Here is a 12,858-nt window from a genome sequence, read left to right as displayed (position 1 = left end):
TTGAACATTGAAATGTACCTAACCTTGTAAAATTTTCTATTCTACTTGAAGTAGGATCCTGTGCATTCCTAACCATTTTTGTTAGCACCAAATGTAAATTTGTATGTATGCCACCTACATAGGAAATTTGGAATATACTGTGGACAGTGTTTTGGACTGTCTATAAATTTAGACACTGTTTTGCTGTCCCAGAATTTTCTGGCTAAAGACTTCTGTTGTACATGAATAAAGCATTTCTCTTTTTTCTTTTCCCCAACTCCACAGATTTGACGAGAGCAATGTACTTGGAATTTTCTTTCCAGTTAAAATCTTTATCATTTCTGAACAGAAAGCTTTCACTGCTGTTGTTCGGTTAAATTATGAGAGCCAGCGATGACTCTTAATCATAGCTCTTTAATTTGGGAGCGAGTGAGCAGTTTCCCCTTATCATTTAATGGGATTGAACTCCTGATCAGATGAGTTTTAATACTGCATGAGACAACTGTTATTCTACAGTGTAAAAGGGTTGTGATAAGCAATGCCATGCTGACCAACTGACTAAGGAGGAATTGAATCTATTTCCTGGAGAGATGGTTTAGGTTATGGATGGGCTACAATACTGTATTTCCCATGAACTATGACTGGACAGCTCTATAAGTATTGAAGATAAGATCTGAATTCAGAGGACAAAAACTCTATGGAAAGTAGAATTGCTGTTCAGCTTGTCCCTGCTGACGTCTTTGGGCATGCGAAGGACCTCTGAGGGCATTCGGGAATTGTTTTCATAAATCTGCCAAATGAATGTCTTCTGTTAGTGTTAATCCTAAAAGAGCTAGAAGATCGGGTGGGGATTGTGTCACTGTTGCTTTTTTGTTGGCAGTGGTGGCATGACATAAACATGAAGTCTTAACTAACAGTTGGACCAGGGTCCCAGATAAACTAACGAAGGAATGGTAAGAATAACATAGCATGGGGAGGAAGAGGGTTGAGGTGATTGTTAAAGGAGGCCAGGCAAGGAATTCCCAGGGATTAAGGATTTGTTTTTGTTATAAATCTCGACAAGGCATGTAGAGGCCAAATTTTATTCAGTTTAACAGAATTTACTGAGAAACGACTGTGTCCCAGATGTCATGTTGTATAATGTGGACATAAAAATGACTTAAGATGTGATCCTTCCTCTGGAAGAGCATATTTTCTCTAAGAAAGCTGACACTTATGTAGATAATTTCAGTATTATCTGTAAGAGCTGTGAGACAGGTACAGAGAAGCTGCTGTGGAGGCTGATGCCTCCAATGAATCTTGAAGCTAGGCGGGCAAAGAGAAAAGAGTTTACATGCCGAGTAAGCAATTGCAGGAATGGCACAGAAGAAAAACAGCACGATAAATGCTGAGAAAGCCCAATGATTTGGCAATACTACAATATAAAAGTGTAAAACAGAGTGGCAGGGATGACGCTCCAGACAGGTGGAGGTTAGGTCCCTCAAGAAGAGCATCGAATGCCGTGTTAAGAGCTTGGGTTCAGCTCTGCCTTTAATGGGGAATCACACAGAGGTTTTGAATGGGAGAGTGATAATGCTCATACTTGTATATGCAAAGCGTCACTTGGATAGTGATGTTAAATGTGGATGAGAGGTTGTAAGACCAAAGGCAGGAGGACCATGTAAGAAGTCTCGGTGAGAACCAGGTCTCTGGGTGAGGGAGGATGAGAGTCTGAATTAAGAGAATTGTGGAGAATTAGAGGAAGACAATGGAGTAATATGTTGGTGACAATATGCAAGTGATGTTTAATGTTATGTCAGAGGGTGATGGAGGAGGAGATGTCCAGCATGTTCAAGCCAAACTAGAAGACCCCAGGCAAAGGTTGGTATCTAAATAGACAGGCATGCAGGGTCCTAGATAGGCAAGCAAACAGAAGTACTGAAAGAGTTTCCACCACAGGGATTGATATCCAGAAAGTTCCATTCGAATAGGAAAGCCCAAAGAGAACCAGGAAAAAAAAAAATACATAGCAGAGTTTAGGTTCAAATCCTGGAAAGAAATGAGAAGCACCAAAGACATTCACAGTGAGAAAATAGGGACAGATGGTCAAATCTAGAGCAGGCAAGCACTCTCAGGATGGAAAGACGATACTGGTGAGCATCACTGTGGATCCCAGTCTTACATTATCATTTTATGATAGCGAATAAAAGAAAAGGTAGTGTTAGCTGCTCTTTAGCACAAGGTAGCATCCTGAGTGCTCTGTATTTACAGAAAACATTGAATCCTGGGAGCCCAGTGCTCATTTTTCCCTTGAGATGCACAGAGATGACTTTATGTGCTTCTTTGGCTGTAGAGAGCTTTTCCTTCTCAGCCTTTATCCCACTATGGAAATTCCCATTTACTCTTCTCTTTCTTTAGTCTATAAGTTTCATGAGGAAGACCTGTGTCTCTCCTGTTCCTCATCGCATCTTTAGCACTTACCACATTTTCCTTCTCAGGTTACTTTCTCAGCTTACATATCACCGAAGAATTAAAAACAAGCAGATTAGACTTTAGTGAATATATTGATTCTCAAATATTGGTTTTTATTTGATCGGAACTGTAAACATTAAAGTTAAGCAGTATACTTCCAAATTATTTGGCGATTTTCCTGTATTATCCTGTCTGATATCACCCCAGAGTCACACATTTTAGAGTATAATGTGTTCTAGGTGTTAACAAGCATTTGCTTTTCCCTATTGTTTTTGCAATATTATAACTGAAGCAACTTTAGGGATCAGAAAGCATGACTTCCTCATTTTATAGATGAGACGGAGGCCCTGGGAGTTTTGAGTTTTACCTGAGGGCCTAAAACAAATTAGCTACTGAGAAGGGTTTAGAACCTGGGTCTCTGAAGTCTGCGCCATTGTTTCTTTCTGTTGGTTGTGTAACTTTACATTTATTGTCTTTATAGTGAAGTAGATTGTTTAAAACAGTCATTGTGTGAGAAGTATTAGACCAGTGTATTTAATTCTTGTTGAATGATGTGAATTATCCTCTGGTATTTTATCCTTTTGGCGTAGACATAAAAATATGATACAGATGTCTTCATTCATTTGTTGGAAATATATTTTAGATTTTGTGTACACAGAACACATTCAGTTCCGTTGGAGAAAGGTGTTTTGTATTTTTAAATATGTACTCTCATCAAGGAGATATATTTGCTTTTTGCTTGATTATATTCATAACTAAGGAGAAAAGTGGGGAAGTATTACTGAAAGAATTATATTTTGGGGTTGACTTGAATTTGAAATTTGCAGTGCTGGTTTAATTCTTGTTTTGATGGCCTAACACATTCTAAAAATTTGCCATCCCCTTTTTTCATACTTGTTATAGAAATATTTCCTCTCAAAATTCTTTTTAGAGTTTTGGTGAAGGAAGCTTAGTAGTTACAAGCAGCAAAATTACGGGTCCTAATATTGCTAACTCTATCAGCTGTAGTCTTTTTATTCAGATTTTCTGTGTCCCTTGGTTTTTAGCTTTGAGTCATTCCTTATCAACTTTAGTGTATTACTGTACTAAATCTCAGTAGAGGAGATTGTTGTAGATTAAAGAGATCATTTGATTGTTTTACTAAATAATTATGAATATTCCCACCTAATTGCAAACTGTCAAGTATGAAGGTAAAAAACTGCCTTATTTAGAAATTCTTCCCCTATTTTGGTGTATTTAGCAATACATGATGTAGTTAAATAAATGAGCATATTATGTTATCTGTAAAATGCTCTTGTGAGTGGTTAATAGAATGGTGTTTGCACAGTGATTAATAGCCTTTTCAGCTAATTATTATTTGGAGTTGTTGAAGTTATACTATCTTACAAGCTGTTTCTCCAAGATACGTAATGAGGATGTTGGTTGTTTAACACACACTGATTCTCATAATTGATTATTGGTTGATTAAATTTCCATAAGTTGGTATTTTGTGGGATTAATAATATATTCTGCATACATATTCAATTCATAAAAAGCATCTAACTATAGCCTAGTTTTAAATTTTGTGTGGCAGTGGAGTAAAGGCATCATAGGAATAAACTAAAGCCGCATAAGTCTGCTCAGGCGCCCATAACAAAACCCCACTGACTGCGTGACTTAAACGACAGACATTTGTTTTCTCACCGTTTTAAAGGCTAGAAGTCCAAGATCAAGGTGCCAGGCTTGGTTTCTGGAGAGTCCTGTTCCTGGCTTGTAGAATGCCACCTTTCTTGCAGGGGTGGGGTTGGATGGGGTGGTTTGGGAAAGTTGGGGGTTGGGAATCTAAAGAAAGGTGGGGGAGTGCAAGCTTGCATATAAGCCCTTGTGTCTCTTCCTCTTCTTTTAAGGACACCAGCCCTATTGGTTTAGGGCCCCATCCTTATGACCTATTTAACCTTAACTACCTTGCTCAGAATCCTGTCTCCAAATGCAATCACACTGAGGTTTAGGGCTTCAAAATGTGAATTTTGGGGTACACGATTCAGTCCATAACACATATCAAGCCCGATTAATGCTTTGTTTTCAGAGTATTTTTGTTTCTTTGTTACTGTTTTGTTTTTATCAGAACCGGCAGGATTATTGCAATGACAAAACAGATTTTTTGTTTCTTTATTATTGCTTCTTATCAATGGTACTTAACACAGGCCAAAGACTGGGATGGAGTAAGTAGGAAAGCACTGAGAAAAGAGAAAAGTGAAGTTATTTTATAAATTTCTAGTTCAATCACTGGGCAAGAGCAGATTAAATATTATAGATGGTATGGTTAAAATCCATGGAAAGGAGAGTTGCTTAGATTAATTTCCTAGTCTCTTCAAAGTGGGCAAATGCTGATGTATTTATTCTCCCTCAGCCTACAGAGAATCTATCTGATTAGGTAGACCCTGGGGATATGCATTTTTAGGAAGCAAAACTAGGAATTTTTTCTAATCTCTGAAATACAACCCTCTTTTATTAATGAGTCTCTAGTACTATTCTGGTTTTGATTTTAAAATGCTGTACTAAACTGCCTAGAATTCCAAATTAGGAACTAATTATGTTATGATTGGAATTCTAGTGGCCCTAACCTCTCTGTAGGAATGCCTTTCCAAAGATGATCAATGATACCAAATATTTCATGAAAATCCAAGAAAATCATGGTTAATTTCTGCACCAAGTTTTAACTGAAATAAGCCATTATGTGTTTTTTATTTTGCTTAGATCTGTTATTGTCCATATTGGTTCAGATTATCATTACGTTATTTTTTCCTAATGTTTTGAAATGCTACTGTTTTCTAGATTTCTGTCTTTTATTTATTTTTTAAAAATTAGATGTAAATGTCATTTTTTTTTTTTTTTTCAGACTAAACTTCAATGGCTCTGTGAGGAACTGAAAGAGAGAGAAAACCGAGAGAAAAGTTTGCGGCACGAGCTAATGCTGTGCAGACAACAACTCAGGAATATGACTGAAAACAAGGAATCTGAGCTCCAGTGTCTCTTTGAACAGATAGAAAGGCAGGAGCAACTTCTGGAAGAAATCCACCAGGAGAAAAGAGGTGTGTTAACTGCTCTTACTTTTATTTATTTATTTTTCTGTTTGTGCTCCTAGAAACTTAGGATTGGGGAAAAAAACAACAAACCCTACTTTTGCTTCTAGTTCACACTATTCCCATCTTCTCCTTCCCTTATCTCTCCATTTCTGGATTCAGAAGGTAAAACTCTTCTGCCCTGAGAGTTTTTCCAGCAGCTACCATATCTGTCCTGTGTACATAGATGGCACTTGTGTCTGCTGGCCATTTGAAAGTGTTAATGTGGTAAGATGTGTTTGTTTTCCTCTGGTAAAATGTCAAAATTTACATTTTACTTCAGTAAAATATCTATTAATTCATTCAACAAATATTTATTTTGTTCCTATTTTTGTCTTAGGCGTTGTTAACAGGTGCTGAGGATACATTAGTGAATAAATCAGAAAAAATACTACTCTTGTTTATGTTATATTGAGTGGGGTGACAGAAAATACGGGTAATAAATAGGTGCATTGTATAATGTGTTAGAAGGTTATAAGCACAATGGTGAAAACGGTAAAGTAAGGGAAGGAGAGCTTGGGAGAGCAGGGGGCAGGGTTTAATATGCTTAATGGGCAATACTTAACTTTAAAAGGTAGACAAGAGACTTGGAAAACTGTTTTTCTGTTCGGTTATACTAGAGATGCATAATGACAGGAAAAATGAAAACAGCAATTATGTTTGGGAATCATATGTGTGTCTTATGTTATGTTGGCCTTAGGCCTTTTCTTTGTTGGTGAACTTTATTAATCTAAGATCCAGAAAGAGGCTTAATATAGTGTCCTGCTAAGAAAAACTAAACATTTACATATGGTTATCTTTCTTATAAAAAAAATATTTTTTTTGTTTTTCATTTTAGTGATCAGGATTATGCTCTCCCTATGTACCACTTAAAAATTATTTATTACTGTACTGTAGTGATTCTCACTTTTTCTGGTATCAGGACTACTTTATAGTCTTAAAAGCTCTTTGAGTTCTCAAAAATTTTATTGTGCATTATGTGTGTCAATATTTGCCATATTAAAAATTAAAACTAAGAAATACAAATATATATCCCTTTAAGACAATAATTATAAACCCATTACATGTAATAGGGTTTCTGGGCGGGAATTCCCACCCATTCTCGGGAATTTTTTCACTTTTCTGTTCCTGAATCCCAAGAAAGTTGGTTGGGAAATTGGGAAAATCAGCTCCTTGAACCCAGGTGGTTGGTAGTATCGGCCGTCACTTTGTGGAAACGATTCATCGTGGAGAACAGAAAGCAGTTTACATCTGGGGATTTGGGAACAGGAAAGCGAAAAAAATTCCTGAGAATGGATGGGAAACCCTAACATAAAAATTAATGAAATTTAACTATTTTCCAAGACAAAAACACTGAAGAATGCTATTGTTTGTACTTTTGTCAATCTCTTTATTGCTGTCTTAAGACAGCTGCATTTTCATTTTATCTGTTGTTATATTACATGTCATGGAGCCTCTGGAAAAACGGTACTTTACATTTATGAGAAATTGAGTGTGCAAAAGGCCACAAATATCTTAGTCTTATTATTAAGGAGTCTTGGGCAGTCCCCAAACCACTCTCAGTATTGCTGCTCTATAAGTTCCACAACAATACTAATTATGGAACTTATAGATAAAATGCTGTATAGTCTCTATACATGTTATGGAATATCCACTAATTAGCACTAGAGTACACCCCAGTTTTCCTTTTAGCAAACATTATTAATATTGTCACTCTGTAGATAATGTCTTTCTTTGTATATGGATTAATGCTATAATGTATTATAAATATGTAAAACTGAGTGGGGACAAATCCAAAAGAACCAAATATTTGTGCATTTAAATAATTTTATTCAAATGCCCAACTTTTTCATAAAAGCTTCAAAAGGTAAGACTGTAAATCTTGTAATCTCTCAAGGTGATTGCTTTTATTTCTACTTTTTGTATTTAATGAAAATTTATTGCTTGCTTTGTATCTATAGAGCATTTGGACTTCTTTCTGCATCTTAGAATTAGCCTTTCACATTTTTAAAAAGGATCTACTAGTGTTTTTGATAGGATTATGTTGAATGTATAGATTAATTTAAGGAAAATGGTCATCTTCATATTGAGTCTTTTAGTCTATGAACATGGTCTATTAATCCATTTATTTAGCTTTTTTTTTTTAACTTTTCTCATGGATGTTTTATAGTTTTCAGTAAATAGGTCAATTATGCCAAATTGATGCACATCTTTTTAAGATTTATTCCTAATTTTTTCTGAGTTGTGATGTTATGTTAAATAGCATTTAAAATTTGAATTTCCAACATTCTTGTATATAGAAATACAGTTGATTTTTTTTTTTTTTTTTTGTATATTGAACTTGTATTCGGCAACCTTATTAAGCTCATTTATTAGTTCGAGTAGCTTTTATTATTGTTGTTTTTGTGGAAAGTTTGTATTATTTCATTTTTTTGTATGATAGAATTCATCAATTAATCCTCTGGGCCTGTAGTTTTCATTTTGGGAAGGTTTTTAATTTTGAATTCAAATTCTTTAAGAGCTATATGGCTATTCAGAATTTCTATTTCTTTTGAGTCAATTTTATTAATTTATGCCTTTCAGTATATTTGTCCATTTCATATAAGTTGTAAAATCTATTAGCAATGATTTTTTTATTCTTCTGTTTAATCGTTTTTTATTTCTGTAAGATCTATACTGATGCCTATTATATTCCTATAAAAGTAATTTGTATTCTCTCTTTTCTTTATAAGACTTGCTGAGTGTTTCATTAATATTTTTAAAGAAATGAATTTTTACTTTTTTATTGTTTTTTATATTTTATTGATCTCTAATCTTATTTTTATTTCCTTCCTTTTGCTTATATTGTGTATCATTTGCTCTTTTTCTAGCTTCTTAAGTTGGAAGCTTTATTTTAATGCCTTTGTTTCCAAATATAGGCATTTAAAGTTTATAAATTTTCATCTTAGCAATACTTTCTAAGTATATTCCACAAATTTTGCTAAGTTGTGTTTTCATTATCATTTAGTTTGAAGTGGAAAATACTTTTCTTATGATTTCTTCTTTGACCCCTGGGTTTTTTTGAGAAGTATACTGCTTGCTTCATTTCCAATTATGTAGAGAGTTTTTTTTAGATATTTTATTATTGATTTCTAACTAACTTGTGGTCATAGAACATACTCTCCATGATTTTGATCCTTTGAAATTTATCATGACTAGTTTTATGGCCCCAAATGTGGTCTACCTTGGTGAACTTTCCATGTGCACTATTAAATAAGTTGTGTTCTGCATTTATTGTGAAATGTCCTATAAATATCAGTCATGCCAAATTGTTTCACAATGTTCTATGTCCCTAGTGATTTCTATATCTGTACTGATTTTGTCTACTTCTATCAATAACTGATAGAGGATTGTTAGAATATCCAGTTTTTACTATGAGGTTTTTGTTTGTTTGTTTAGTGTTAGTGTCATTTATTTTGCTTCATATATTTTGAAACTATGCTATTATTATTAGAGCCTGTCTTAGTGTTGATTGTGGGAATCATCCAGTAAGGAGCCTATGGTGTAAGAGTCTCAATAAAAGCAAAAGAGGGACTGAAGAAGGATATTAGTAGTGGAAACAAATTAAAAGATCTTGTGGGTGATTTAGCGCCAAGATTAGATGGTGTGAGAGAGAAAGAAGACTCATAGAATCTCATAAGAGATTCTAAGGTCTCAGTGGTTTTGCCTTTGGGAGAAATAGGGAAGTCAGGAAGTAAGGGCTGATTTGGAGAGAAAGGGGGCGGTCCATTTTTCCCCCCCTGTTTTTTAAAATTATAAATGACAAAAGAGTTTCAGGAAGACTCAAACTTTTGTAACAGAAATGATATGATAATTGTTGCTTTACATGTGTAAGATGTTGCTATCTTGTGATACAAGTAATGAAGACCAAGCAAAGGCTGTTATAGTTGGAGACTTAAAAACATGTTTGTTAGGCAGTAGGATGAAATAAATGTGTTACTAGAAATATAAGCAGCATGTTCCTGGTAAAAAGGGGAGTATTGACTACTTCAGTTGAGGTCCATAGGTGGAGGGTTTTAGGACGACTTGTGATTTGATTTGAATCTTAAAGAATGCAGCATGATTTCCAAGAGATGGAGAGGAGGAAGAGAGATTCTCTGCAGGATTTTTCTGCATACTGATCTCTTCATGCATGCATCAGCGTTTGTTCATAGTGGTATCCACAGAAGAGGTGAAGGGCAGCAAAACTGATGATTAAATTTAGATATTTCTGAAGTATCAAAGTCAGTTGTTGAAATTTATATTTGATTCCCTTCATCATATTAGAAATGTATTTCCTAGGTAAAACAAGGTTGACCTATCTGTAAATGAAACATGACAGAGAAACTTTCTCTTTGCTGGAATTAATGCCATTCTCTGCACAAATATTTTTAGTTTGATTTAATGTCACATTAACTGACACATGCCAGGTTAACCGAGGTGCATGTACAAGGAGATTTTATCAGTGAATGCTGCCAGATTTGTAGATCTGAGTTGTCTTAGGCTTCTTGGGCTATTTGGGCCTGAGGATTTGTGCTTTGAGTGCTCCAAAAGGAGGAAAAATGTCTTAAAGAGTTAATGCCATGGACCTCTTAGAAATTAAGTAATTGTTGACTGGGATATTCTTCATTATTATGATTAGCAATGAAGACGAGTACAGAGATGCAAACTGCAGCTAGGAGGATTTAGGTATGATATTATTTTAACTTGTGTAAGTAGTTATTTTTAATAAACCAACTGCTGCCTGCCTTCTGAATATTCTAATAACTCAGTGTTCCTGTACATTCCAGTATTCCTCTATAAGAATATTTTGAAACTATGAGGTTTACTAACATCTAAAATTTATGTGGAAGTTGGAAGGATTCCTTTCTTCAAACATCTTCAGAAGGAGGAAAATCTGTATAGTGTGATGTAGTGTATTCTTGCTGGAGAACATGCTAATGATTCTGAACGGATATAGCAGGCAATTTCCTTAACTTATTATTTTAAACTGAAATTACAGACTCTTTATTTAAACAAAGGACCCTTCTTGCTTTCCAGTCACTCTGTGGTTGTGGCTGTGACTAATTAGTATACGTAATTTTTCTTTCTGGAATAGTTAGAAATTGACATGGCCACTGAAATTCCTTTTCCTTAAAGATGAAATTTGTTTTTTTTGCCCATTTTCCATTTTGGAGTAGGTGTTATACACATTTGGCTTTGTTGGGATAGGTGGATTCCCTGCTCATCTGATACTATGATAAATATAATACGTAGAAAGACAGTAATTCTCAGCAGCATGGCGTGTAGATTCAGGCTTCCTGAGTGTGTCCCTTCCTGTCATATACCACATATTGGGAATGTACATGTAGGGATAAACTAAACCATTGTCAAGACCTCTTTGTTATGGACTAAACTTTTCTGAATATAAGAGAAGTACCAGTAGGGTGTGGAAGAAGGGAAATAAATAGTCCTCCAGCCACTTTCAGAAAGTACTGTTTGGCAGCAAAGGACTAACTGCTCAGGTTGGTGCTTTGTTTTTGATTAACATCTGTACCTTAATCAGCAAGTAGGCAGTGGATAAAAGATGCATTATAGACCTACTTTTTTTTTTTTGGAGTTCATCAGTTTTAAGTCTTATCTTAGCAATGACTGTGGGTGTGGCAGCATTCAGAGGACCGTTCTAGCCCAGAAAGATTTGCTGTGTATGATGCGCACCCACGTTTTTGGCCCAAACTTTCAGGGGGAAAAAAATCTTTCATTTCAATTTTTTAATTCAAATTTTTATATGTTTACTTTTAGATACTTGTTTTTTTGTATTATAAAGGAATTTTAGCATTTATTTTTTTAACATATTATGGTACAAGAAATTTTATGTAACAAATAATTGCAAAACACAAGAACAGATACAACGTACAAGAAATTCTATGTACCATTAACAAATTTACGGTATTAAGGCCAAGAACTCTGATGTTGCAAGTTCGTCATAAGTTCAACAAAACCAATCATTGTTTTCCAGGGTATTATTTTGCATACAGATTATCATTACTGATTTCCACAATTACACTTTTAACTTATAAGTATAAATAAAAGAATTAAAACCATTTATATAGATACTACCCATATATAATGCACATCCTTAATTTTCCCTCACAAATCTGGGCAAAAAAGTGCATATTATACATGGCAAAATGCGATATTTCTTGCCTCAATGAATTTTGGACAGATACATAATTGAGAAGTGTGTTTAACTGAATATATCAATTATAATGCAGATTCCATGAAGGTAGTGATTTGTTTTTGTTTGTTTTCTTCAACGCTGTATTCCCCACTGCCTAGGAAGAACCTGGCACATACCATGTTTTCCCGAAAATAAGACCTAGCTGGACAATCAGCTCTAATGCGTCTTTTGGAGCAAAAACCTGGTTTTACTTTATTATAATATAAGACCGGGTATAATATAATATAATATAATATAATATAATATAATATAATATAATATAATATAATATAATATAATATATATAATACAATATAATACTGGGTCTTATATAATATAAGACCGTGTCTTATATTAATTTTTGCTCCAAAAGATGCATTAGAGCTGATTGTCCGTCTAGGTCTTATTTTCGGGGAAACACGGTAGTAGATGTGTCAAATATTTGTTGAATAAGTGAATGACATGGTGAATGAATGACAGCTACACATTTTTAGGGTAGCCATGATATTAATGTTTACTGAAAAAAAATATCACTCACAGTGAATTATGCATAACCAAAATGAACTCTGTACCAAAAGGCAAATCAGCAAATATTTGGCAGAAGTTGATTAAATAATTTTATTGGAGTGATTTACATTTTGTTTATGACATTCTGGGATTGGTAGCAATATCTGTCTTTGGTAATATTTCAGTTTTGTATTACATGTTACAGTAAAAGTATTTAAACCATTTATATTTTTATTCATTTCATAAGAATATTCCCTAAGCGCTTCCTGATTCATTTAGGGACATTATAACATTTTTATTAGTAATTCTAGCTCCATTTTGTACTACGATTTGAGTTAGCTCTAGATTAACATGTAAAAAAAAATTTAAATACCTGAATATCATAAAAATAAGCAAAGAATATTAAAACTGTATGTCTAAGATAGTTTCAGTTTTTAATAGTAGAATGAATACAACTTTTAGAGTATTTTCTATTTGCTACTGATCATAGATGAGCTTCATATGGCTATAAATGTTGAGTAGAAGGATCCAGGAATTCCAGAGGTTGAACAGATGAAAGAAAGGTTATTGGTATAGCAAGAAAGATATGACAGTGAATGAGGT

General features: G+C 34.3%; 1 protein-coding gene across 9 annotated transcripts in view; it reads left to right on the top strand.

Moving 5' to 3' along the window:
- CEP128 (centrosomal protein 128) overlaps window positions 1-12,858 on the top strand; it is a 345,597-nt gene that overhangs the window by 133,582 nt on the left and 199,157 nt on the right. For all 9 annotated transcript variants that reach the window (XM_074327098.2, XM_074327095.2, XM_074327093.2 and 6 more), the window contains one exon: window positions 5,309-5,501. In XM_074327098.2, coding sequence (XP_074183199.2) covers window positions 5,309-5,501 — 193 coding nt within the window. The remainder of the gene's footprint in view (window positions 1-5,308; window positions 5,502-12,858) is intronic.

This window comes from Rhinolophus sinicus, chromosome 3, assembly GCF_057876585.1.
Source record: "Rhinolophus sinicus isolate RSI-liver-muscle chromosome 3, RSI-T2T, whole genome shotgun sequence".
Lineage (NCBI taxonomy): Eukaryota > Metazoa > Chordata > Mammalia > Chiroptera > Rhinolophidae > Rhinolophus > Rhinolophus sinicus.
Note: the sequence above shows the minus strand (reverse complement) of the source record. Positions and strands in the feature narration are given on the sequence as shown.